General features: G+C 39.3%; 1 protein-coding gene across 1 annotated transcript; it reads right to left on the bottom strand.

Moving 5' to 3' along the window:
* Nucleotides 1–912: 912 nt before the first annotated feature.
* On the bottom strand, nt 913–15,343 carry LOC149309139 (uncharacterized). The gene is made up of 10 exons (XM_089531175.1): nt 14,564–15,343; nt 12,728–12,810; nt 10,777–10,933; nt 9,227–9,388; nt 7,387–7,512; nt 5,954–6,177; nt 3,934–4,355; nt 3,553–3,876; nt 1,239–1,328; nt 913–1,125 (listed from the first exon to the last, which is right to left on the bottom strand). Exons 1-10 carry the CDS (start codon nt 15,341–15,343, stop codon nt 1,106–1,108), a joined length of 2,388 nt encoding a protein of 795 aa, XP_089387301.1. The 3' UTR covers nt 913–1,105.
* Between the last annotated feature and the right edge of the window lie 9,561 nt (nt 15,344–24,904).

Below are 24,904 nucleotides of genomic sequence, written 5' to 3'. Positions count from 1 at the left end.
ACAGACATTTAATGCATGTATCACACATGAGGAGTGTTTAGATGAATGAAGTTTAAACAATTCTTAAGCAAGAACTTAAACAATTCATAAGCAACATTTCTATGTTTCAAATGGTGTGTGAACTTGTATTTTCCCCCAGTGTTTCCACTGGTGTGTAAACCTGTAAATGTATTTTCCCATAATGTTACAAACTGGAGGGGATAAACATTCCAGATCAAATATGCTGCTAAAAATAGTAGTGTGGGCACATGTGAGCATTTGTATATTTGTGCATATAGCTATAGGATGCTACAGGATCTCAACAGATACATTATTAAGACATCATCACCTCAGTGATCATAGTAAGAAATAAGACTGCATTTTAGATGTCAAATTTCATTAGTGAGAAAAGAATATTCTGAAATTCAAAAAGTAAGATTTTAATTCTGAAATATGGCTGACTTGTTTATGTACAATTTCAGCTCAGATGTACTATAGAATCAATTTTCTTTGTAGCTTTTGTGGCATAGTAATTCTAGGAAGTATTATCCCTATTCAGCTTGTAGAACATCTACTTCCTGGCTCCATGACCTGATCTGCAGTTGGTGGGAGTTGAAATTATAAAGAGATATTTTATTTGGAGGTGCAGTTATTCTAAACGCTGAAAGAATTTTCAGATGAGGCACACAAATGTCTGTAGTGAGAGTTTTCAAAATGGTGGTCCACTGACCCCCTGCAACCCATGATAATGGCTAATTTGAGTGTTTGCGCTTTACTCCAGGCACCTTCCAAATGTATTAGACTCAAAATGCAATCAGCCCCAACACCAATAACCATGTTGACTGGGGTGAGAGGAATTGTAGTCCAACACATCTGGTGGATGCCAATTTGAGGAAGTCTGATACAGTGTGCCACATCCTGTAAAAGAAACAAACCAAATTCCATGTGGTCAAAGTTGGAGGGTATGTGTTTAAGATGAACTGTTTTGAATGTATGGTATCAGCAGCATCTGTGATCTGGAAGAAGAGACTCCGGTTGCTTCTAGCACTGTAGATGGTCTTGCTTAGTCCATTATTTGACATGGAAGGATTTGTTGGAAAAGGGAGATGCTAGCCTTGCTTTTGGCTCAATACTTTTGTTCATATCCTGTTAAACAAAGGAGGAAAACATTTTTTTTTACCATCACAATCTGTGTAACCAGCCACTAGAGAATAAAAAGATTGATGTGGCAGTAATACCATGCATAGCTTAAATCTTACCAGAAGTCATGGTTGTGAAGGACTCTCCTTCCACTCTTGCTCCTCCTTCCATTACTCTGTCTCCGTCTAAAGCTTGGCATTCCTCAGCTTCTAGAGAACAGAGAGAGGGAGAGAGAGATCAGAAAGAAAAAATAAGTAGGGATACGGTACGGGAAAAGGCTTCCATTCTGAGATTTATTCACTTTCTCCCAGTTCTTTGCAGTGTCTTCCTGTTGCTGCTTTATATCAAGTTATAAAACTTTCTATTTTCTTCCCACATTGACATGCGGGAAGACAATTAGTTTACACAGTTTTCCTAATGCACACATTTATTTGCACAATTTACCTAAATGAGACATGTTTTTCTCTATTTGACTAAAGTATGTTTGTGGTACTTGTTTCAATTCAGCAAATTTTAGCCATTCACATTTTTAAATATATGTATTGTTTTATGAATATTTTATTTCTCAGAAACAACCTGTAAGCCTCACAAATGTCCAAACACTTGGGGCAAGGTATACATTTCCTCACAGCAAGGCTCAGGGGATGTAAAAATGTTTGTTCAGACTGTACAAAGAATTTTTTTCCATCATGAACATTAAGTCAAGTGATCTCTCCAGTGCTTGCTGGATATAAAGGTAAATATAAACCAGGTGTGTGCAAAGAAATCTTGTAGCACCTTTGATGCTTACTATGTGAAAGAAGTTGTAGCATAAGCTTTTATAGACCTGGCCTACTTCCTCAGAAGCAGACTGTCGCTCCATGCAACTGAGGATGTAGACCAAGTCTACAAAAGCTTATAATATAACTTCTTTCACACAGTTAGTTTCAGAGGTGCTACAAGATTCTTTGCATACTGATTTTCCAGACTATCACAACTATGTCTCTGAATAAATTAGGTGTGTTTGTATGACTCAGACAGAGGTTTTCAGAAGTGAAGCCAGTCTGGTATCTCTTGGGTCAAACACAGCATATTGGGATGGTACATTAAGGACACAAGGCAAGCTGCAGTACTAAGCATCTGAGCATCCAGTCAGCTGTTTTCAGGGACCAAACATTCTAAAGATTCCAGATCTTTCTCACAATTTGAGTGCCTTGTCTCTGCTGTATACTGTATAGAGACATTGTGCCTGCTACTTAATCCTGTTCATCACTCTAGACTGTGTTCCTACTTGGGGTTGACATAGCACCAGCTTCTGGTCATTCTGATCCTGAATCTCCTGCCTTGGAACCTGACCATTGCTTGTTCTGAGCCACATACTTGTTGTTAGCCAACATGAACTGACAGCTAGTTTACCGCCCCCCCCCCCCCCCCCGGTCCTAGGACTTCATTTTCTTAGGCCTTAACCAAGACCTGATACATGAAGGCTATGTATAAACTCAGTGACTAAGAATGTGCATTGCATAGGGTGAAGCATAACACTCCTCCTGTGCAGTTATTCCCAGCTAGAGTTCTCAGGCATGCAAATTTGTTTGTTAAGATAGGAGAACACTTCCTCAGCCATCTAGTGTCCAGAAGGGTGTAGGATACCTGGGAACAGTCTAACGTCAGCAGCCTCCTTCCTGGATCAACAATGTATTTGTATATTCACTGGAAGTCCAGTAGTAAGATGGTTGTTTTCCATCCAACTACAGCAAGATTGTTTCTCGAAAGCACCTTCCCTTGCCAATAAGTGTCTGTCCTTTCCCTGACCATTAAATAGGAGAAAGAGTGCATGTTTTGTGGGTCAGGCTTGTGAGGCAAGGAAGAGACAGTGTGCAAAGAACTATTGAATAACTGATGATCATAAAAGTGCCCACACAGAAAGTACAGAAATGCCTCAAATAAAATTATAGCTAATATCTACTTGACCTTCAAATTATACAGTTAAGGATTATGGAGTGCCTTCCTTTCATAACTGTTGATAGACTGATCAAACATCTTTGAGTTTTTCTTAAGTTCTTCAGATACTTTGCATGAGCTTTGTTCAAGTTGAGATCTCACACACAGCAAGATCTGAATTTGCTTTTAAAATTTTGCTAGATTTATCAAAACTGATTTTTGTTTCTTTTAAAATCCTTCTGCTGTTTTGCTGGAATAGAAAACCCCCAGATTTATACATGGTGTAAAGCACTATTTTCATGAAAACAATTGTAGAATAAATAACCAATTGCTGTAACACTGGATACAAAACAGTAAGTTCTTGTATGGTATATATGTACAAATTGCTCGAGCAGTTACGATAACAATCTTAGAATAACATTAGTAACTGTGAAGATTTAGGGACCCCCCCAAATTTCCATACATTAGAAATAAATAAAAGGATTTAGCAATACGAACTATGCTTCATCTCACCTTGTTCTGCATGCCAGCCATAAGATCCAGACTGAGACTGGGATGACGATGATGAGTGGCTGTGAATTAACGAAGGCCTACTTTGGGATGAGGAGGAAGATAGTTGATGACTTCCTCCTCCAGAACTCCTCCCATGTGAAATTCCACCAGATGACTGTCCTCCTCCTCCACTTCTTCCTCCACCAAAATGGCCTCCACTAGGTGACTGTCTTCCTCCTTCATTTCCTCCTTGAGAAATTCCACCAGGAGATTGTCTTCCTCCTCCTCTTGAGCTTCCTCCTTGTGAGACTCCACCAAGTGATTGTCTTCCTCCACTTCCTCCTCCTCCTCCAGAGCTTCCTCCATGTGAAATTCCACCGTATGATTGCCCTCCTCCTCCACCTCTAGAGCTTCCTTGTGAGATTCCACCAACTGACTGTCCTCCTCTTCCTCCAGTTCCTCCTCCTCCTCCAGAACTTCCTCCTTGGGAAATTCCACCAGATGATTGTCCTCCTGCTCCTCCACTTCCTCTTCCTATAGAGCCACTTCCTTGTGAAATCCCACCAGATGACTGTCCTCCACCACCTCTCCCTCCTCCAGAACTTCCTCCTTGTGAAATTCCACCATATGATTGTCTTCTCCCTCCTTCTCCTCCACTTCTTCCTCCTTCAGAACTTCCACCTTGGGAAATGCCCCCATATGTATGTCCTCCTCCACTTCCTCCTCCTCCTGATATGCCACCAGTTGAATATCTTCCTCCTCCTGAACTTCCACCATATGATCCACTTCCACTTCCTCCGCTTCCACTTCCATGTATGTTAGCCCTTTGAAAAATAAAAAAAGACAGAGGCATCATTGTACAGGAAAAGGGGAGAGAAAGATGTACAGAAGATTATTTTTATCATCTTCTGTTTTTTGAGTGAGATCATTAAGTATAGAGATAAAATGGCTTTGGGAGGGACATGATAAAAAATCTTTCTGGAAAATCATTCTTGTTAATACTTGCTTGCCAAATTTGAACAAATTTGGGTTAGATGCATTGAAGAGTAAGGTGCATTACAGACTGCCCAAAAGGGGCGGTCTCAGGCCGCTGCCAGTTGCAGCGCGGAGGAGTCACAGCAGCCAAACCGCGCGACTCCTCCGCGCTGCAAAAAAGAGCGCGAAAATCGTGCTCCTTCCGGCAACCCAGAAGAGACATCGCAAGTGCCAAAGTGCGCACCCGCGACATCTCTTCTGGGTTTGGACGTGTGGACGCAGAGCGTCCGCTACATCAAGATGGCGGTGCCCATCTGTATAGGCACCGCCATTTTGGCATATGGATTACGCGCGAGGGGCAAGGTGCATCCGGAAGCGCTGCCCCTCGCACATAATCAAGGCGCGATGACGGCGCCTCATGGGCCCATCTATAATGCGCCTAAGTTTGTCACTCTTAGGTCCCACTCAAATCAATGTAAAAATTATTCATAAAGCTCAGATAATTTGATGGGATGCAAGAGCAATTACTTACTTTAGATCCAATTCATAATCTTATAATTCAGACTTCTCATCACCCAGCTGATCAGTTATGGATGCTATTGAATGAATATAATGAATGGAGGCAGGGTGTCTAGATGATAAAGTATTTTACAATTTGGTATTCTTTAAAAACTTGCTTCATCAGATTATTTTTTCCCAAACAGAATCTTAAAACTATCTGCTAAATTATGAGAAAATGTCATCTCATTTAGCACAGCAATGCAGAAAAGTCTAGTATTAAAATAAGAATTGTAGCAATATTATCCAGAGGAATCTAGAAAGAAATAGGACAATAATTGTTCAAAGTAGTCACATCACCATTCACTGGTTTAAAATTGGAACTCTGTAGAAATTAGCTAGATGGTAGACTGTAGTTGCCCTTGAAAACAGTAAGTGGAAAGAAAATCAGGGAGAATTTCCAAGTGAAAATCCAGTGAAAATCGTTTTTAAAGGTGAAACTGGAGCTACTACTTTATGTCATTTGCCATTCCTCTTGTTTCAAAGATCTGGTGTGAAGGAGCATTGAGAAGCATAAAGAATTATGCATTATGAAATGTGCTACAAACAGAGTAAGCAACATTTGAAATATTAAAGGGGCTGAAAGATTTTGGAGAGGTATTATTCTAGAGCAGATGATTAATGGCCACTTTTCATACTTCTATAAATAGCAATTAGTGTATGGTGTTACTTAATACAGGTGATTGTTCTTGTTGTCAACTCTGACTTCTAGCAACCATATCCTAGGGTTTTCTTGGCAAGATTTAGTTAGAGCAGGTTTGCCATTGCCTTCCTCTGAGTGTGAGAGAATGTGACCTGTCCATGGTCTATTTAAACGCTGGTCTCTTAGAGTCCTAATCTGACCTATAAACCACTATACCATAGGTACACCTTCATAATTTCTACATACCCAAGATGATTTCCTTCATTAAGAAGTTGACGGTATTGGCTGATCTCCTGTTCCAAATGGGTCTTGATGCCAAGGAGTGTCTGGTACTCCTGATTTTGGTTCTGGATCTCTCCTTTGATGCCAGCCAACTCTGCCTCCACTGGCTCTATCAGGTTCGCCAGCTGTTGTAACTTCATGTTATACCCTCCTTCAGTGTTATTCAAGTTGTTTTGCAGAGACTGGATCTAGCATTGCAAAACAAATACAAAGCTTTCAGAAACAGGTCCAAACACAGGTGTGAGAATGAGGAGGCATGAAGATCATAGCCAGACAGTTCTCCAATACACCTTTGCCTCAAGTTCTTTACTAACCAGTGAATGGCTGTGGGTGGGGTACAGAGGTTAAATAGTGAATTGGGGGGGGGGGGCTTGATTTTGTAAGAGATTAATAACCTCTGCATTAACAAAAAAGACATACTCAAGTGTAAGCTATCCCAGTACACACATGGAATAATGGCTACTGAGACGGCTACTAGAAGGTTGCCAAAACATCACTGGTGCCTCCATCATTTCCATAAATACACTGGCAGAATAGTTGTTGAAGAGAAATTGAACCTATCAGGCTCCTTTTCAGTACAGTGGCCACTCAGCTCAGAAAACAGCTCAGAACTGCAACATTTCACACTGACTGGAATAAACTGGTATTATTGAAGCACAGCTTGGAAACAATGCATTGCTACTGATGACTTTACCTCTAAAATATGTAACAATTGGTCATACGTTTACTCTTTATGTTTTTCTCATTATGTTTTGAAGACTATGGGGCAATACAGACCAGCACTTTGTGCCAGCCTGCATGAGTGGTAGGGCTGCAGAAGGGTGGGGCGTTCACATGCTCCAAGCCCTTGTTCCTCCACCAGGGTGCCATCATGGCGTGCACCCATCCAGATGGTCTCTCATGTGCAGTGCCCAAACAGCGCTGCACACAATGGGTGTCATAACACCATGCTGCGATGCTTATGACACTCCTTCAACGATGCAAAAAGGAGTTCCTTTTCAGGGTTTCTTTTTGATCCATGCACAGGCCGTGGTGTGTGGTTGCCATGGTCTGCTCTGGGGCAAAAAGAGACGGTTTGTACAGCCCCTCAAATTCTTTCTTGGAACTTAGTGGAAGGATTTTTTTTTCAAATGGTAGGCATATGTTTTGTTTTTTTAAAGCAACCCCAGGAGCTAAAAATAAATGACCAAGTAACAAGGAATGCAACACCTTTTTAAAGGCAGCATTAACTTTAAAGTATTATTTCTTAGTACTTTCTAAAAACATACACACACAAATATTCCAAGCTCTGCAGTGGAGGGTATGAAGATGCAATACACCAAATAACCAAAGTGTCTCAAGCAAAGGAGACCGTTGCTCAACATAATCATGATAAAAACTCAAAGGTTATCACATACTGTGCTAAGCAGAGTTTGGAGTTCGATTTCTAGAGTCTGATATTCTCGAGTGAGCTCCGTCACTTGGTTGGTGCCAGATCCGATCTCCTGACTGCCTGTATTCCCTTGCTGATGTGCTTCCTCCATCTGGAAAAAAGAAAGACTCATAAATTGCAAGCTTGCACAAGTATACAAATGCCACAACAAACCATGACAAGATGCAATAAGCATTATCTTATAACCCATTGAAAACAGTGAAGATATATTCTGAGTGCAGTTTCATAGTAGGCTGTTTGTTATGTGCCTTCAAGACATTTCTGACTTAGGGCAAAACTATCACAGGCATTTCTTGGTAAGATTTGTTCAGAGAGAGTATGCCCTTGCCATCCTCTGATGCCAAGACACTTACCCAAGCTCTCCCAGTGGGTTTCCATGGCAGAGTGGGGATTTGAACCCTGGTCTCCTGGAGTCCTAGTCCAACACTCCAACCACTACAACACATTGGCTTTCTTCATAATAAGTAAAGTAAGTATTATATGAATCCAATAATTCTGTGAGAGTATGATAATTTCAGTTCTATTTACTCACTAACACTTTAATTAATAGATTTTTTTACTCCCCATTCTAATTTATTGAGTATTATTACATTAGATGTGTTCAACTGGCATAATTGGTAACAGGAGTGTTTTTTGTATTCCAGGGATTATGATTACTATCATATGTTAGCTGGCATCCTGTTCTGTATTTATGAGATTGTAAGATGCATTGATAAACTTGTAAATTCTGGGGATTCACTTTTATGCCCAAATGTGAGCCCCAAACCCTACCTTTTCAGCCAGGGAAGTTCTCCAATCAAAGAGTTTCCATGATTCTGCAGTTCAGGTCATTGGGAAATGACATTTGCAGTGCTCTCCCACTTGTGGGGCACTTTGAAACAAGCAGAACCTTAGGAGACGTCTCCAACTGCCCTGATCTGCAGCATCCTATATATACCAGCACTTCAGTCTGCAATGCCTTGGAAACCTGCTTGTTAGAGCATTGCCAAGCTGAGAAGGTAAGTTTTTGGTGTAGTGGCATTGTCAGATTAACTGTGACAATGGACCTCCATGGCTATAGCTACATCGGATGATGCCAGACCTTGTCCATTGTTTTGAAATATGTAACACATCTTGCAAATCTTATTTGAAACCCTGAAACTGACATTCAGTTTTGTAAGGAGATACTGTAGTGCAGGCAGGAATGTGGCAGCAGTTTAGCAGGTTTCTATGATAGGTAGAATTGGATTTGAGTGATTATCAGTGCTTATTGTGGTTTGAATGCTTGAACAAGACTCTTGGAAATCAGGATTTGATTTCTCACATGGCCATGGAATCCCACTGTGTGACTTTGTGAAAATCGCACTCTCTCAGTCTTCATTGCAAGACCTGAAGGCACATAATAACAAAAAATTGGTTAAATTGGAATGTATTTTTCAACTTTATACAGTTGTTCTGTATTCTAAAGGGCACATCTAAACTGCAAACATACCAATTTAATTATATTCAAAAGATACTTGAGAACTGTAGTTTGGTGAGAATGCTAAAAGGGCCCTGTTATTGATCCCACAAAGCTCTGCATTTTCCAAGGCTTCCTGCAGGGAGGATGATTATTAAACCAGTTTTTAATTGATAAAGTGAGATATTGATATTCGATGTCTGCACCACAGCATAGACACTACACACAAAAAGTGAAGCATGGACCAGCAATCAGGTATCTTTTCCCTCTATCTTATTTGACAGAATAACTGTAGTAGCAACAGGAGCAGCAGCAACAAGGAAAGGAAAAACATTTTGCAGTATCATTGCAATCCGAGGTGACTCACCTTGGCTTCATACCATTGTTCAACCTCATTACGGTTTTTCGTGATGATGTCTTCATATTCGTGCCTCAGGTCAGCCAGTGCCTTTTTCAGATCCTGGCCAGGACCAGAATTGACTTCCACGGTGACATCACCACCAGATTTGTGTTGTATACTTTTCTGAATCTGCACAGCCACAAAAAATAAAATGTGAAACTATGTATTGAGGCCCTTCCTCTCTTTCACAAACAAACACACACACACACATATGCGCGCGCGCGCACACACACACACACACACACACACCGTAACTGTAGTCCGAGGCAAACAAGGTTTAGGGATGCCATGTTAGGACTATCCCCGGAACTGAGAATTCCTAAGGCCTAGGGATGACTCCTTATGATATCATCGAGATAGGCCTTGGTAATGTTGTTGAGCATGATTGTTTAAACACCAACCATTCAAGTAAAAAAGACCAGGTTTAACAAATGAGTCCGAGTGTGTGTGTGTGTATGTGTGTGTGCGCACATGTTCACTTTTCCAGACAGTGTTCTTGCTCTCAGATTGCCTTGAGGATCAGCAAAGAGGGGCAGGCCCTGAGATTTAGGAACCCCAGAATGTTCATGTATGTTTATTTACATAAAAGTGTGTGTAGAGAACATGAGAAGAGCTATAATGGATCGAACCAATCTACTCCAGCATTCTGTTCACAATATGGCCAACATGAGAAGCTCATAAACAGCCTATGAGTGCAACAACCATTTTTACCATCCACTGCTTGTGGTCTCCAGTGATATAATCAGACTTTACATTACAAGGTACATCCTACTCAAAGCAGCAGTGTATGTGCAGACTACATATTTGCTTTAGTAAACATATGGATGTGAAATACATATAAAAAAGATGTCCATGGCTGCTAATCATTCTAGAGATATGCACACACAAGTCTGCAGACATTTGTGGATCTCTTTAGCTGTATCAACTGAAGGCACCCAGTTGTTCTGTTTCTACCATTCCTCTCTAGAATTCACATCGGTCACTAAAATCAACAAAAAGGCTTGTGGTACTGTGATGATACCTGGGATACAGGTACCTTGGAAAATAACACATTTTTCCTATGGAGTAAGTTTTCATTGACCCATCCCTTAAGCCATCAGGGAAATGTTCAACAGAATCAGTCCATTATTATTATTATTATTATTATTATTATTATTATCATCATCATCATCATCATCTTACTTGAGCATTGGCAATAGGATAGTATATTACTACCTAATGTAGTAGGCTATTTGCAAGGGTGGGGTCCTATAAACTGAGAAGGAACGGCCCATGCTACCCCCAAACATCTACTGCCTGAGACAGTTGACTCACTCTGCCTAACAGTACGGACAGCTCTACCATATATATATATATATATATATATATATATATTTTTTTTCTGGAAAGATTTTTCAGAATTGCTAGCATAAAAATGAACAATTCCACAAATGAAATAGAAAGTGTTACTATCTGAATTAAATACCTGAATAAAATAATTTTATATTTACTGAGCAAAAGGGAAGAGGAAATCTTACCTCATCATGATTCTTTTTAAGATCCGTCAGCTCTTCCTGGAGGGACTCATATTGCATCTCCAGGTCAGACTTTTCCAGTGTCAGTTTATCCAAAAAGGGACGTAAGCCTTGGAGGTCAGCGTCTACATTTTGACGCAGGCCACATTCAGTCTCATATCTAATTCACAAGGAAAGAATTCAGAAATTAATCATAAAGCCAAGATGTGCTATATCATTTTATTTTGTCTTGCCCTACCAATACAGTGGACCCTTGTTATACGCTGGGGTTTGGTTCCAAGATCCCCCGTGGATAACAAAATCCATGTATGCTCAAGTCCCATTAAATATAATGACACAGCAAAATGGTGTCCCTCATAAAAAATGGAAAATCAAGGTTTGATATTTGAAATTTATACTTTTTTTGAACATTTTCAAACCATTTGTGCTTGAATCCGTGTATAAAAAATCTGTGTATAATAAGAAGGGCCAGCTGTATAGAGTTTTGACTTTGGTACTATTATCTTTCCCTAACTTTTCTTAGCTTCCGTTTTCATTTGTAACTCCATTGTTTTTACTTTCGGATTTCCTCAGGATGTGCATGTGTCTCTGTGGCACCAGAGTTCTCTGACAGAGAAGGCTAAATGTTTCAGAAAACTACAATTCCCAGAATTCCATAGCATTGAGCCATGGCAGTTAAAGTGGTGTCAAACTGGATTATTTCTGCAGTGTGGATGCAGCCCTAGAGATATGTGGACAAGCAATATCAGAGTGTGCTCAAGATAGCTAAAGTTATTAACAAAGAAGAACACACAAGCTAGTAGTGGCTGCAGCAGTTTGTTTTTGAGTGAGCAAACTGGGAAGGACAAGATTCTGCTCCTGCTGTCCTCTCCCTCAGTTGAGTTAACTGAGCGCAAACTGCTTTTACATTTTAGACTCAGTTTAAACTGAAGTAAGCTAAGGACAAAGTTGGAATGCAGGAGGAGAAAGGAAACTGGGACATTTTTTTAAAATAGTTGAAAAAGTGGGACAGCAGAAGATTAATGAGGCTTAGTTAGTCAAGATAACTAATCCCTGCCAAATCAGGATAGTTGTAGAGTATTCATATACTTTAGTGAGGGAGAGAGGGATTTGACAAGAGCAAGATCAAAATGTGTCTTGCATTGTCCTTTGTTAATAGTCTTTTTAAAAAAGTGTGTGTGTTGTTGTTTTTTTAAAAGGATTGTAAACTGTGTTGTGCCCCAAACCGGGGATGATATTTAACAATGACAGCAACAACAACAACGATTTTCTGAAATCTTCTGGATGGGGGAAGGAATTCTTTCAGTTCACATTTCAATGCAGATATACTCTAATATTCTCATGTTTTTAAATTTTGGAGTGCAGATCTGCAATCAAAAATGTGTATCAAAAGTGAATATAATAGTGGAGGCTGCAAACAAATATGTGTACCTTAATTAAAACAGTGTACTGGTTATATAACATCTTTATATTAGGGTAAAATGTCTGGATTTTCTGTTACCTTTAAAAAAACAGTCTTGCAAGCTGACAAGAACAAGGGATGGTGCAAGGTGAAGATAGGATTTGGAGAAATGCTACAGAATGAAGATTGAGAGTTGTTCTCATCTCTAATTGGAACATTTCTTAATCAGTCTTCAAATATTCCCTCCTTTGCTCCCTTCCTTAATTTAAAATCAGGAGCAATGCAGAAGAAATAGCAATAGAAATAACATGTACATCTCTGTATCACTTATCGGTGAACTCAGCACTTTCTAAGTGGTTTACAGTCTGTAAGCAAATCGCCTCCAACAAGCTGGGTGTTCATTTTACCGACTTACGAAAGGATGGAAGGCTGAATCAGCCTTAGAGCCCTGCGATTGAACTCACAGTGTTGTAGCTGCAGTACCAGCATTTTAACCACTGCACCACCAGGGCTCCCTAAGAAAGAAGATGAACCTATATAAAATGGACTTACTTCAGCTTGAAGTCTTCTGCAGCCATCCTTGCATTATCAGTATCCAAGATCAACTTGTTACTCTCCAATGATGAAGAAATAAGCTGCAAGTTAACGAAAGGGCATATTTTAGTGATGCTCCAGGACCACCATATTCTCTCTCCCCCAGTAATAAATGACAAAATATGTGCTGCAATTTTACACCTCCCCCCCCCCCCCCCCCAATATGCATGGAAAGCTCAGCCGATGGTGATTTGACAAAAGATAACTGGCTGTACATCAGCATTTAGGCCAGAATCTGTTTCACTTCCAATGAAAAATATACATCAGAGACACCAAGGCCAATTCTATCCTAAAACCAGCCCTGAACTCAGACTGAAACCAAAATCCTTTGGGAGTCCCTAGTGCTGTACTGCTACTACCCACTCAAGTATCTTGGCCAAAAGGGGGATATGTACATACCTTCCAAATGTCCAAGTTTGGTAGAGACAGTCCTGATTCATACTCTTGTCGTTCCACTTTTTCAACTGTTTGTGAAAGGTCCCAATTTATCTCTCCTCTGCCCACTGCCCACATTTGTTCTCATCTTACTTCAGTTGTTGCCAACTGAGTTCAAAATGCAAATGTAATTTGCACCCAATTAATTCAATGGGGAAGAGAAGAGGAAGGGACAGAATCTTGCTCTTCCCAATAGACATAGGCAAAAGAAAACTTCTGTTGCCTCTCTTAGTTTGTGCTTGCCTCCTCATTAATAACTTTTGCCGTGTTGACCATACTTTGATGTTGTTTACCCACATGGATCTCAGTTTTCATAATGGAGATATGTATTCATAACCAGGAAATAATTTTCTGGTTACAAAGCTCTATGCACAGCTTCCAAGCTAGATCAGATAGATAGCTTTTATAAGCTAATATGCATATTCGTATATTGGTGTATGCCAATAATAAGTCCAGAGGGCATGTGGTTGGCTGCAACACTGCCGATATCTTCTCAACATCCTCAGGCTGCATCAACTGTAACTGGTCCCTCAAAAATCAGATAAAATGATACATCAGAACTACATCAGAACAGTATTTCATCAGAACTTATATCTGCCTTGGTGTCAAAACTACTGCAGGGACAAGGGCTTAGTAATTAGAAGCCAGCATTCTCCTACTACCTAGTTCCTTCATCCAGAGGATTGTCTCAGGCTTAGCACATGTTGATCACACTGCAAATCCTGTGATATATCTGATACAATTGTGTAGAGTGGGACCTGCAGCAATATGTTGCAGTACTATATACTCATATGCTTAAGAAAGGTGTTGTTGTTTGTTATTCAAACAACACAACTACGCCATCCCCTACAATCCTCCAAGCAGTTTGGGCCTAAAATCAGTCAATTCAATCATCTTTCCACATTTCCCCCTATTCTTGTCCAAATCATTTCATGGCTTCTGGAGAACCATGTGAAGCTTCAGCCTTCCACATCTAAATCTCATTACTTGTCTCAACTAGAAAAGATTCAGTAAATCAGTGGGATTTATAAAAGTACTGATTTACCATTAGATTCAATTATCTGCTGTAGCTGGGACTGGCAATAGGATTTAGGCCTTGGACTACAATTCCCAGTATCTCCAGCAGCCATGATATCTTTGGAATTCTAGGAACTGTAATACCAAAAAATAACTTTTCCAAGCTCTTGCAGGTGTCCACGAGGCAGCACTCATTACCTGTTCACTATAATTTATATTTTATTACCTTAAGCAATCTGTCACCAAAGGAACGTAGCATTTTCCATCTTGCCTTCTTAATCAGAGGCCCAAAGAGGAGCCCTTTTGAGAGAGTTGAAACAGTAATAGATGATGGTATCTTACCTCATTGATGAGCTGGTCAATCTCCTCATAATACGAGCCGTACTCCTTTGGTTCAGAGCTCTGACCATGCTTCTGGTACCATTCCCTGATTAAGGACTCAAGCTGATTGTTTTCTGCTTCCAAGCTTCGCACCTTGTTGAGATAAGTTGCCAAGCGGTCATTGAGGTTTTGCATGGTGCTTTTCTCATTGTTGGACAGGAACCCAGCATCATCGCCACCAAAACCAGGTCCGCCAAAGCCACCCCCTAAGCTTCCACCTCCATATCCACCACCACGGCCAAATCCTCCACCAAAGCTGCCACCTCCATGGCCACCACCGAATCCACTGCTACTACCAAATCCGCCACCAAAGCTGCCACCTCCATGGCCACCACCAAATCCACTGCTACTACCAAATCCGCCACCAAAACTGCCACCTCCCATGCTACCACCTCCATAGCCGCTCCCACGACCAAATCCTCCACCAAAGCTGCCACCTCCATGGCCACCTCCAAAACCACTGCGCCCTCCAAATCCACCAGATACACTATGGCATACTCCCCCTCCAGAGCCACGTCTGGATCTTCCTGCATCATAGCTTCCACCAGAAAATCCTTGGCTGCTTCTCACAGTGGAGGTTTGTCTTCTAGAGGAGCCTGAAGAAGACCCTCCACCACCGCCGCCACTACCAAAATGTCCACCACTGCTGCTGCTGCCGCCACCGCCACCAGTTCCACCACCAACATGGCTACTACTATTTCCAGCAGAATGTGTCTGCTGTAAGCTATAGTTGCAGCTCATGATGACAGCGGTTAGACAACTCTGTTCAAAAACAATGTTAGGTACAGAGATTATGGGATTCCATCTGCCCTCTTTCCATTCAGTGATCTTTATTTATACTTTCTACCCTGGGAGGTTCTCCATCCCGTGTGGGTTTGCCCAGATTTATTTGTTAACACCAAAGGCAATTATTATCACTATTATTATTTTTTAACAATCTCAAACAACCAAACTCATTGTTGTTTTGTCTGGGGGTGTCTGTGTGAGTTTGTTTATTTGAAAGACCAGCTGTGTAATTTTCACCTGGGTGGTTCTGTATGCTGCATTTTGATCACTTCTATGATGTAATCTGCAAGGACCTGTGTCTCTTTGCAAGTTTGGACCTACCACTTTTAGCAATGCAATACAATTAGCATTGCAAGGACGATTGAATGTTGTTCTGCTTGTCTTAATATCACTGGGAAGAAAGACAATTATATTATGCTGCCTCTTTTATCTAGATATGTGGCATTTTATCTATAGACTCTTTCTAGAGAGCGGCTTGAGGCTAGAAATGAAACAATTATATGAATTTTATATCAATTTGAAATAATTTTGTACAAGGACAGTGACAGAAGTGAAATACAGGTTACCTAAAGATGGTAGATAAATTAGTTCATTTTTATGAACATTTTTTTATTGAATGAAAGTTTTATGGTTCATATAATTTTCTAATGAATTGTAATGTTTTTAATATTTTAACTTTATAAATAGTTTAATTGCTTTTTAATTTACTTTTATATTTATACTTTTATCAAGATTTTTACAGGGTTTTTAAAATCTGGATTTTAAAAATGTTGTTAGCTGCCTTAAGTCCTATTATGGAGAGAAAAACAGTATACAAATCAATAAAATTTATTATTATTATTATTATTATTATTATTCACATTTTAATAAACACTTACTTAATTTTGCACTTTTGAACCAATGTGTAATTTCCTGAATTTTGCAATGGAGTGCTCCAAGCAATAAAGGGGGAGAGGAAACATAAAAATATGCACAAAGTGGAAAGGGGGGACCATAAAAATGTGTTTATTAGGGGAAATTGTCTATAAACATAAGTAGCTTAGTCCATATAGCATTCAAACTGTTCCTAAAATATGACAAAAATTACATATTCTGCAATGCTACATATGAAAATTTCAAAAATATGAAAGAAATTGCTTGAAAAATGATTGCATAATGTTACATACAAAAATGTTGGTGAAATACATCAAAATTCAAATGAATTGGGGGGTGGGGGATCAGTATCAAACGTAAGACTGAGAAGTCTGAAACTTTAGAGAAACCAAAACTGACATATCCCTAAAGTCAAATCTACCTTTGGGATGGGAATCTAACTTGATGACATCTAGCCTGTTGAGCATCCTGAAGATGCCACTCTCTGTTCCACATGCTCAGCTATGAAGCTGGGGAAATTCCCAAATATACTGCTTAGCCTAAAAGGCAACCTAAACCCATGAATTTTTCCATCCTGATTTTAAAAACCAGATGCTACTATTATGTTCTGTAGGGACACCCCCCCCCCCCCCCGTTCCTTTGAATCATCAGCAATGACTCAATGAGAGAATAAGTGTTGATGGATAAGTTTCCTTGAACGAAGAGTTTGCCCACCACTGATGATCTTTCCTTTTAATATGCAGCTGAAAGAGAGTACTAAGTGCCTTCTGTTATCTTTCTTTTTATCGCATTTTTAAACTTTTTCTTTTTTTAAAGTTGCCAGTTAGAAATAAATAAATCCCTTTCACTCAATCTCCCCAAAAGTAACAAAATGATTATAGCAATATGTTAAATACCGTCATGCACATACTTTATTAAGTCACCCGAAATTATCTGGCAAATTATCTATCCATCCATTCATCCTTATGCAATATCCATTATTAGGTGCTCTATTTCTAAAACATATTAATATCCTCTACCCTGCAAAATCCAATTGGCCACCTTCAACATTCAGTTTTTGGTAATACATTGTAAATGAGTCCAAGCTAGTTACAGTGTTGTTCTTCTTTATAAAAGTTTTTAAAAGTTCATTTATGGCATTTGTCTTCCATAGAAATACACAAAATTATGAGGAATTGATACATTTTGGAGAAAGTGTGATCTAAGAGGAGCATTTGAACATATGCCTGAAGGTTAAAAAATGACCAGTAACCAATGTCTAGTCCCAACAGAGTTGCCCAATTCAGTTGCTGAAGGGCATGCCAACACTTAATGTAAATCCCATTTCTTCAGTGAGTCTACTCTAGTTGAATTAAAAGACATAGTTGTGTTAGTCTGGAAAATCAGTGTGTAGAGGGATCTTGTAGCACCTTTGAGACTATTTGAAAGAAAGAAGTGGGTAGCATGACCTTTCACAGACTCAAGTCTACAAAAGCTCATGCTACCTTTTTTTTCCTTTCAATTATTCTCAAAGGTGCTACAAAACTTCTTCTACTCAGGTTGGGGGCTAGTAATTGGATCTAGGTCATTATAAGTGAAGGATGTGTGTTTGTGTGAATGGTGGAGTGAAGGTGTTGTCCAGGCCTGCCTTAGAGTGCTGACTCAATGACTGATGGCTTGGGTTCTCTTTGGGTGGCCATCATACCAGAGCCATGATAGAAAAATAAAAGTCTGACTATAATTAAAGTATCTTCCTTGGGAAACTCAGGATTCAAACAGGCCATCTACAAGGATTTCTCAGGAAGGAGGATCCCACATTCCCGCCAGCTGTTCCTTTCATGATTTTTTCCCCTGAGAAAAATCTTTGTGAAAGACTGGTGTCTGTTTTGACATGGATGCATTCATGGACATTGCTCCAGAAGCATGTGAATAGAAGTTATAGTCTTCAGCTGTGGGATCTCTAGGGTTGGGGTCACTTGGTATAGTAACTCATGGTGTCATATACACCCCATTGACCACCTCCCATACCACATCATACAAAATCCTTAGTAATGTTAATGTCACTCATAAATTGTAATTCCCATCTATCACTGAGGAGATTATCATGTGGATAGAGAGAAGAAGAAGAAAGTCCAAATGTCATTGGCCCTAGACACTAAAATATTCCAATGAATCTCGGCTGGTGCATATTTGAGCCATTTTTATTTCCATTAGTTTTTGGAGAATTTAGTCAATTCTTGTATTTCAGATGGAAATATGTTAAATTCAAAACATTTGAACCTAAGAAAAAGCAAAAGAGGTAGATCTCTCTATCTTTACTGGCCAGTGGTGCTAGAGAGTTGTTATCAGGAAGGTGTGTGAGCTGGTTAGTTGTTATATGATTATCATTAATTGGCATGCAGTGGTTATTTATTTCATGATTAGATAACTTCTAATATTATTAGCAGAGCTTGGAAGTGAGACAGGACATTTTGGACAAGGAGTCCCAGAAACCTATACCCTTTAAAATAACTTTTCAAATCTCTGATTATTCATCATGCATATTTATCCTCAACCAAGTGGACTTTGTGAAAGTCATAACTGGAAAATCATAACTTGTGAAAGTCGTACGGCTGAGCCATATGTACCTTTATCCCATAAGTGTGCATTTGGTTTTTGTGGCATAAATGTAGACTTTTGCATTTGTCTCTATTGAATTTCATTTTATTAATTTCTGCCCAAATTTCTAGAAATGTATATATCTTTTAAATATGAGTTACTTAGAACATGAGTTCACTTTCAGTATTTAGAAAGACTCACAAAATAATAATTTAGACATTAAAGATGTTGCATTTGCATACTTATATACACCTGCAATGTACAGTGTAGCCTTATGTAGCTGCTCAAATACAGACAGTTATTAGTCAACGTATGTCTTCTGCAGTTTCTCCACCCACCTATTCAGTGAGTTTAGAAAAGCCTTCTTAATTGTATTTCAGAAGTGTGCTGCTGGTGATTTATTATCATGTTTCTTATTTTGTTGGGTGTATCTCTGATAAAGAGAAACAGAACTTACCTGTTGCCGCAGTACAATAATATTCTCTCCGGATAAGATTTGATTTATGCTTCCAGGATGTAGTTAGACTACCAATATTTTAGAAAACAATGGGGAGCAATTATCGGCAGACATCCTGCCCTCCAACATTTTACAGATGAAGACTGTGGGCTTGTCTACACTTGCCAGAATACTCCAGGCTGCCCCTGGTGTATTCTGGCCCCTATATTTGTCCCCTCTTACCTGCTTCTGAGCTTGTCTTCAGTAGCCCTATACTCTGAATTGGCCCCCCACAACTGGCCATGTGTGTTTTCCACACAGCCCCCAAACCCCAAATTGAGTCTGGGCTGTTTACACAATGGCAACTATAGTGTTATACAGTGGATCCTTGTTATACGCCTGGGTTTGGTTCCAGGATCCCCCGTGGATAACAAAATCTGTGGATGCTCAAGTCCCATTAAATATAATTAATTTGTTTTTTTAATTTGTTTTATTTATATACCGCTATTCCAAAGATCATAGCGGTGAACAGCAAGTAAGCTAATTAGCAAGTAAGCTAATTTGCCCCCAACAGTCTGGGTACTCATTTTAGCGACCTCGGAAGGATGCAAGCCTGAGTCGAGCTTATATAATGATATGGCAAAATGGTGTCCCTTATAAAAAATGGAAAATCAAGATTTGATATTTGAAATTTATACTTTTTTTGAACATTTTCGAAACCATATTTTGTGATAGGACCATCTAAGCTTCGCCATAAGTCGGAAACAACTAGAAGGCACACAACAACACACATGCCATCATAATGGAAGTGGGTGGGAATCTGATCTTCCTCTATTCTCTACTGAGCTAATAGTGAGTTTGGGGAGGTCACATGGGAGTTAAAAAATAAATACCTACTCCCCCAGTGTTGTGGTTTGATCAAATTCAGAGTTCCTATACCTGTTTGAAAGTCAAACATAAGCAGATCTTAATCACCTCTCTGTGTGGTTTGTCTCACAGATGTATGGACAAAAACATCCTGTTGCTGAAAGTAATATGGAGTGCATACCATATTGTTAATCAGCTCCCACATATTTAATCCTAATGAACCAATGTCTTATTGGTTAATGACTGCTCTTATACTCTTCCTCAGAGGAATTCTCAACACCAGGAGAAAAAATAATTTCTGATTGCTTTAGATAGGAATGTACCAGAATTCATCAATTGCTTCACATTTATAATGGGGAAAATGAGGACAAAGAAATTCTTATGTGGGTTTAGCCAAAGTAGTTTCATCCATTTAGGTCCTGGTGCTTAACTTGTCAAATTGTGTTTCACCTGATCCAGGCACAGGCTTAGATGGGTGAAAACGGATTTTATTGCATGACTTCTTGCCCAACTCAGCCGCATCGCATACCTGATCCAGACTCCTGGCATGCTTTTCAAAGAATGAGAAAGTATCATTCATTTCAATCTGCCAGGAGTCCAGATTGGGTACGTGATGTGGCTGAGTTGGGCAAGGAGGTCGATTTTCACCCATTTAAACCCATGCCTAGCCCATGCCTGATAGGGTAAAAAAAAGTGTGCAATAATCTCCTTAGAATCGCTGTGTATTCAATCATTTTAGTGCTGAACTAAGGTTTTTTTTTTCTCCTCAGATAAACTTTCATCTATAACACACATATGAAAGAATGTAGAGAGATCCTGTAGCACCTTTGAGTCTAACAGAAAGAAAGAAGTTGGCAGCATGAGCTTTCGTAGGAAGTCTACGAACGCTCATGCTGCCAACTTCTTTCTTTCAGTTAGTCTCAAAGGTACTACAAGATCTCTCTACATACTGATTCTACAGATTAACATGGCTATATCTTTGAATTCTCCATGTATGAAATGTAATTCCACTCAGTGCTAGGAATAGCTGTCTCTATTAAATTTGGATGGTGCAAAATGGGAGGGAATTTGGTTGCAGTTCATTTCTGAAAAAGAATTTTCACAAAAGCCAAACATTTCTTCATATTCAAGAGAGAGGTTTAAACGTTTTAGAATGTAGGAGACAGAAAAACTGATAGGTATTGCCATCTTTATTCTGTTGTTGTTGTTGTTGTTGTTGTTGTTGTTGTGTACTTTCAAGTCATTACCAATTTATGGTGACTCTAAGACAAACTTATCATGGGGTTTTCTTGACAAGATTTGTTCTAAAGGAGGTTTGCTATTGCCTTCCCCTGAAGCTAAGAGTGTGCATATTTGATCTTGTTGTCTGGATTATATTCAGCTTTGAATAAGATATTCCACTCCATTGATTTTAGGTATTTCAAAGATCACATATTGATGGAAGCTTTCTATAAAGTACATAGTAAGTTACATTCTGTATTATAGACTGTATATATGTATGTTTAGATTTTTTGGTATAATATACTGGAGTCTTTTTGCAATGGCAACACTAGGATGGCCTTGCTACCTGACAGATGAGATATTAGCCAATTTGTTGAATTTGAATGCTTTGGGTTATTTCAGTGACGAATATCTTGAGCATTGCCCATCCATCCAGTCTACTCTTCCAAAGGATTACAGAAAACCTGCCCACAGTTCCTTCAGACTGTAAACATACGTAGCAGTGCCCAGCAACTAAATAGTCTTGTTAGATTTAAGATGTGTGGATTTCCTGGTACAATTATTTCCATTAAGCTTCTCTTTGTGCTTTTGATTGATGCTAATTTAGTGGCTGAAGTGTTATTGCAGAAAGATTTAGCAATGCTTTTTGGAGAAGCACTGTTCCCCTTTCACCTCTGGACCCAGCTCAACTGTGCCATCAGTCTCACCCACACAGCCAGACGTGCCCAAAGTACTATTGCCTTCAATTGTTGTGGTTAGAAGGTGGACTGCAGCTCAATCTGTGTAATGTATGGCTCAGCCCAATTAAAGAGAGTCCTGAGGAACCAATGCATTTGAATTGAAAGCAATGTGGTTTCAATGGAATGTTCCTTTATGTCTACATTGGGTGGCAGTCATCACTTGGGAGTCTGGGTTTAACAAGGCTGGGGTTTACTGTGTGCATTATGCGTTTCTAAAAATCATAGCATGGAAGCTCATAACATGGGGTCTTGTATGGAATTCAACTTCTAGTGACTGTTGAAAAACAAGAGGGATAGGTTTGCCTTAGTGTCACCATAGGGCCAAACCAACTTGAAGGCACACAACAACATGTAGTCCTTAAAGTTACGGAGAGATTATTGTTGTTGCTTATTCACTTATATCCTGCCTTTTTGCAAACACTCAGAATCAAGGTGGCTCAAAAAAACCTAAATAAATACATTAAAAAATTACAAAGAGAGAGAAGTAAAATATAAAAAGTTATTGTTAAGATACAGGTAATGAACACATATAATTAAAACCCTTTACAACAAAATCAATAAAGACAAAAGATAAAAATCACACCATTTAAGACAGCACAAAATGGAATATCCTTGCAGTCATTTTCTAAAAAGCCTGTTGTTGTTTTTTGCCAATTAAAAGACAATAGGGAGCAAGCCATCCTAGTCTTCCTAGAGAAGGAGTTGCAAACCCTGGGAGCTGCCAACAGCAACTTTATTTATATCCTGCCTTTTTCCCAAGACAAACTCAAGATGGCTTACACATTTATAAGATTACCAAAAAAAGATATTAAAACTGAATTAAACTAAGAATTATATTTAAAAAACACTTTCTAAAAGATTTTTTAAATGACAGTTTAAAACAATATAGCAGTTACAGCCCTTTCGGAAGAACAACAAGGAGGAAGCCATTTAGGCCTCCCTAGGGAGGGATTTCCAAAGTATGGGGCAGCTACTGGGAAGCCCCTCTCTTGTGTTCCCACCAGCTATACCTGTGGTGGGACCTAGAGAAGGGACTCTTCAGTGCCTCTCAGGGTTTGGGCAGACTTTTACTGGAAGATATGGTCTGTCAGGTTAATATTGTCAATATAAATGCTAAATATATTTATTTGGAATAGTTGATTTATACAAAATGAACATATAACGGTAATATAGAAAGATGTATATATGTCAATTAATACACTGTATTTTTCTTTTTAAACTAATAAAATTTAATTTTTAATTTTTTTTTTTTAAAAAAGAAGGCTCTCTCTTGTGTTCTCACCATAGCTGGTATATAACTGCTATACATAAATGCAGATTACTTTAAGAATACACAGGTGGCAGGTAACAAGTGACAACAGTAAAAAAAAAATGGGGGAGGGGGTAGAGCTGGATTCAGGGTCCATGGCCAAATAGCATACTCTCCGGCTGTCCCAATCTAGAGATTATGGGCTGTGCAAACCACTCCAAAAAGGTGGCCTGCAGCCACCTTCAGCTGTGCCGGATCAGGGCCACAGCACTCTGGCATGCCATGATGGCACCGCCAGCACATGATAGGGCTCAGGAGCATGTGGTTGCTCTGCACTCCCAAGCCCTAAAATTGGCCCCAGACTGCTGCTTTCTGGCAGTCTGTACTGGGCTTGTGTAACAAAAACTGGGACACATGTAGTCAAGCAACATAAGAGTTTGGTCAAGATGGCAAAGTTATTAATGAAGAAGAACACTCTACAACTCCCATGATCTCTAACCATTCACCATACTGACCAGGGCTTTTAGGAGCTGAAAGCCAAAGTATCCGGAGAGATAAAGTTTCCTCATCTCTGAGGTGAATCATGTCAATGAGAAATACAGTACATGCATGTATTTTTTCTAGGCATGGAATTTGAGTTGCATGCATGAGAGTTTAAATCCCTAAAGCGCAAAATATATTCAGATGACCATATGAAAGAGAGGATAGGGCTTGTGGATCTTTATTATAAAGAAATGCGTTCTTCTGCCCAATAATTAAAAATATAAGAATTGTCTTCCCTCATATTTCCACTGTCTTTTTAAAAAGCACATATATTTATTAATATTTATCTTTTTTTAAAAAAGTAAATATTAATTGTAGAATTGCTCTGAACTGGGAAACTGAAATCTTTTCAAAGCTGAAGCTGAAATATTCTTAAAAGATATATTTTTCCTTCACAGTGTGTCAGGGCAACAGTTTGCTTTTCCATGGATGATATCCAAGTAGCAGTTCTGCTCAGTTTCTCATGCCGTAGTAGATTAATTATTCTAGAGATTAACATAAATCAACCATATATACTGTGGGAGAGTTGAAATCTGCAAACAGAGCTGATCGGGTGTTTTTGACACCAGGATATATATTACTCAAGTTCCTTGCAGAAACCAAATGCAGTGTGTGGGAGAAGTTGCAAGAGGTTTGGAAGGTGATGAGCTAGCAGCTGATGATCAAACAGATGTTGCAATGCTCTCTGCAGAAACAAACAGGGATCCTGATAGAATCTGTACATTGTGGTCCATTGGGCTTATAAAGTGATGTCTAAGCAGCATCACATATTTTATTCATAAATGGAAGGCCATTGTGATGTAGTGAGTGCAGTGTTGGACTGGGACTTGGAAGATGCAGGCTCAAATCCTTACTGCAGTATAAAATTCACTGGGTGACTGCAATAAACCTTGAGGGGTTGATCCTTCAGGTCCCAGGCAGAACATGTTCTGGAATAACCATCATGAAACAAAGCCAGGTAGGTGCCAGGTAGGTAACAGAATAACATAAGGTTTATTGACAGTACTAAA

Source organism: Sceloporus occidentalis, unplaced genomic scaffold, assembly GCF_023333645.1.
Source record: "Sceloporus occidentalis isolate IW3139 unplaced genomic scaffold, rSceOcc1.0.p SCAF_7, whole genome shotgun sequence".
In the NCBI taxonomy this organism is placed as follows: Eukaryota; Metazoa; Chordata; class Lepidosauria; order Squamata; family Phrynosomatidae; genus Sceloporus; species Sceloporus occidentalis.
Note: the sequence above shows the minus strand (reverse complement) of the source record. Positions and strands in the feature narration are given on the sequence as shown.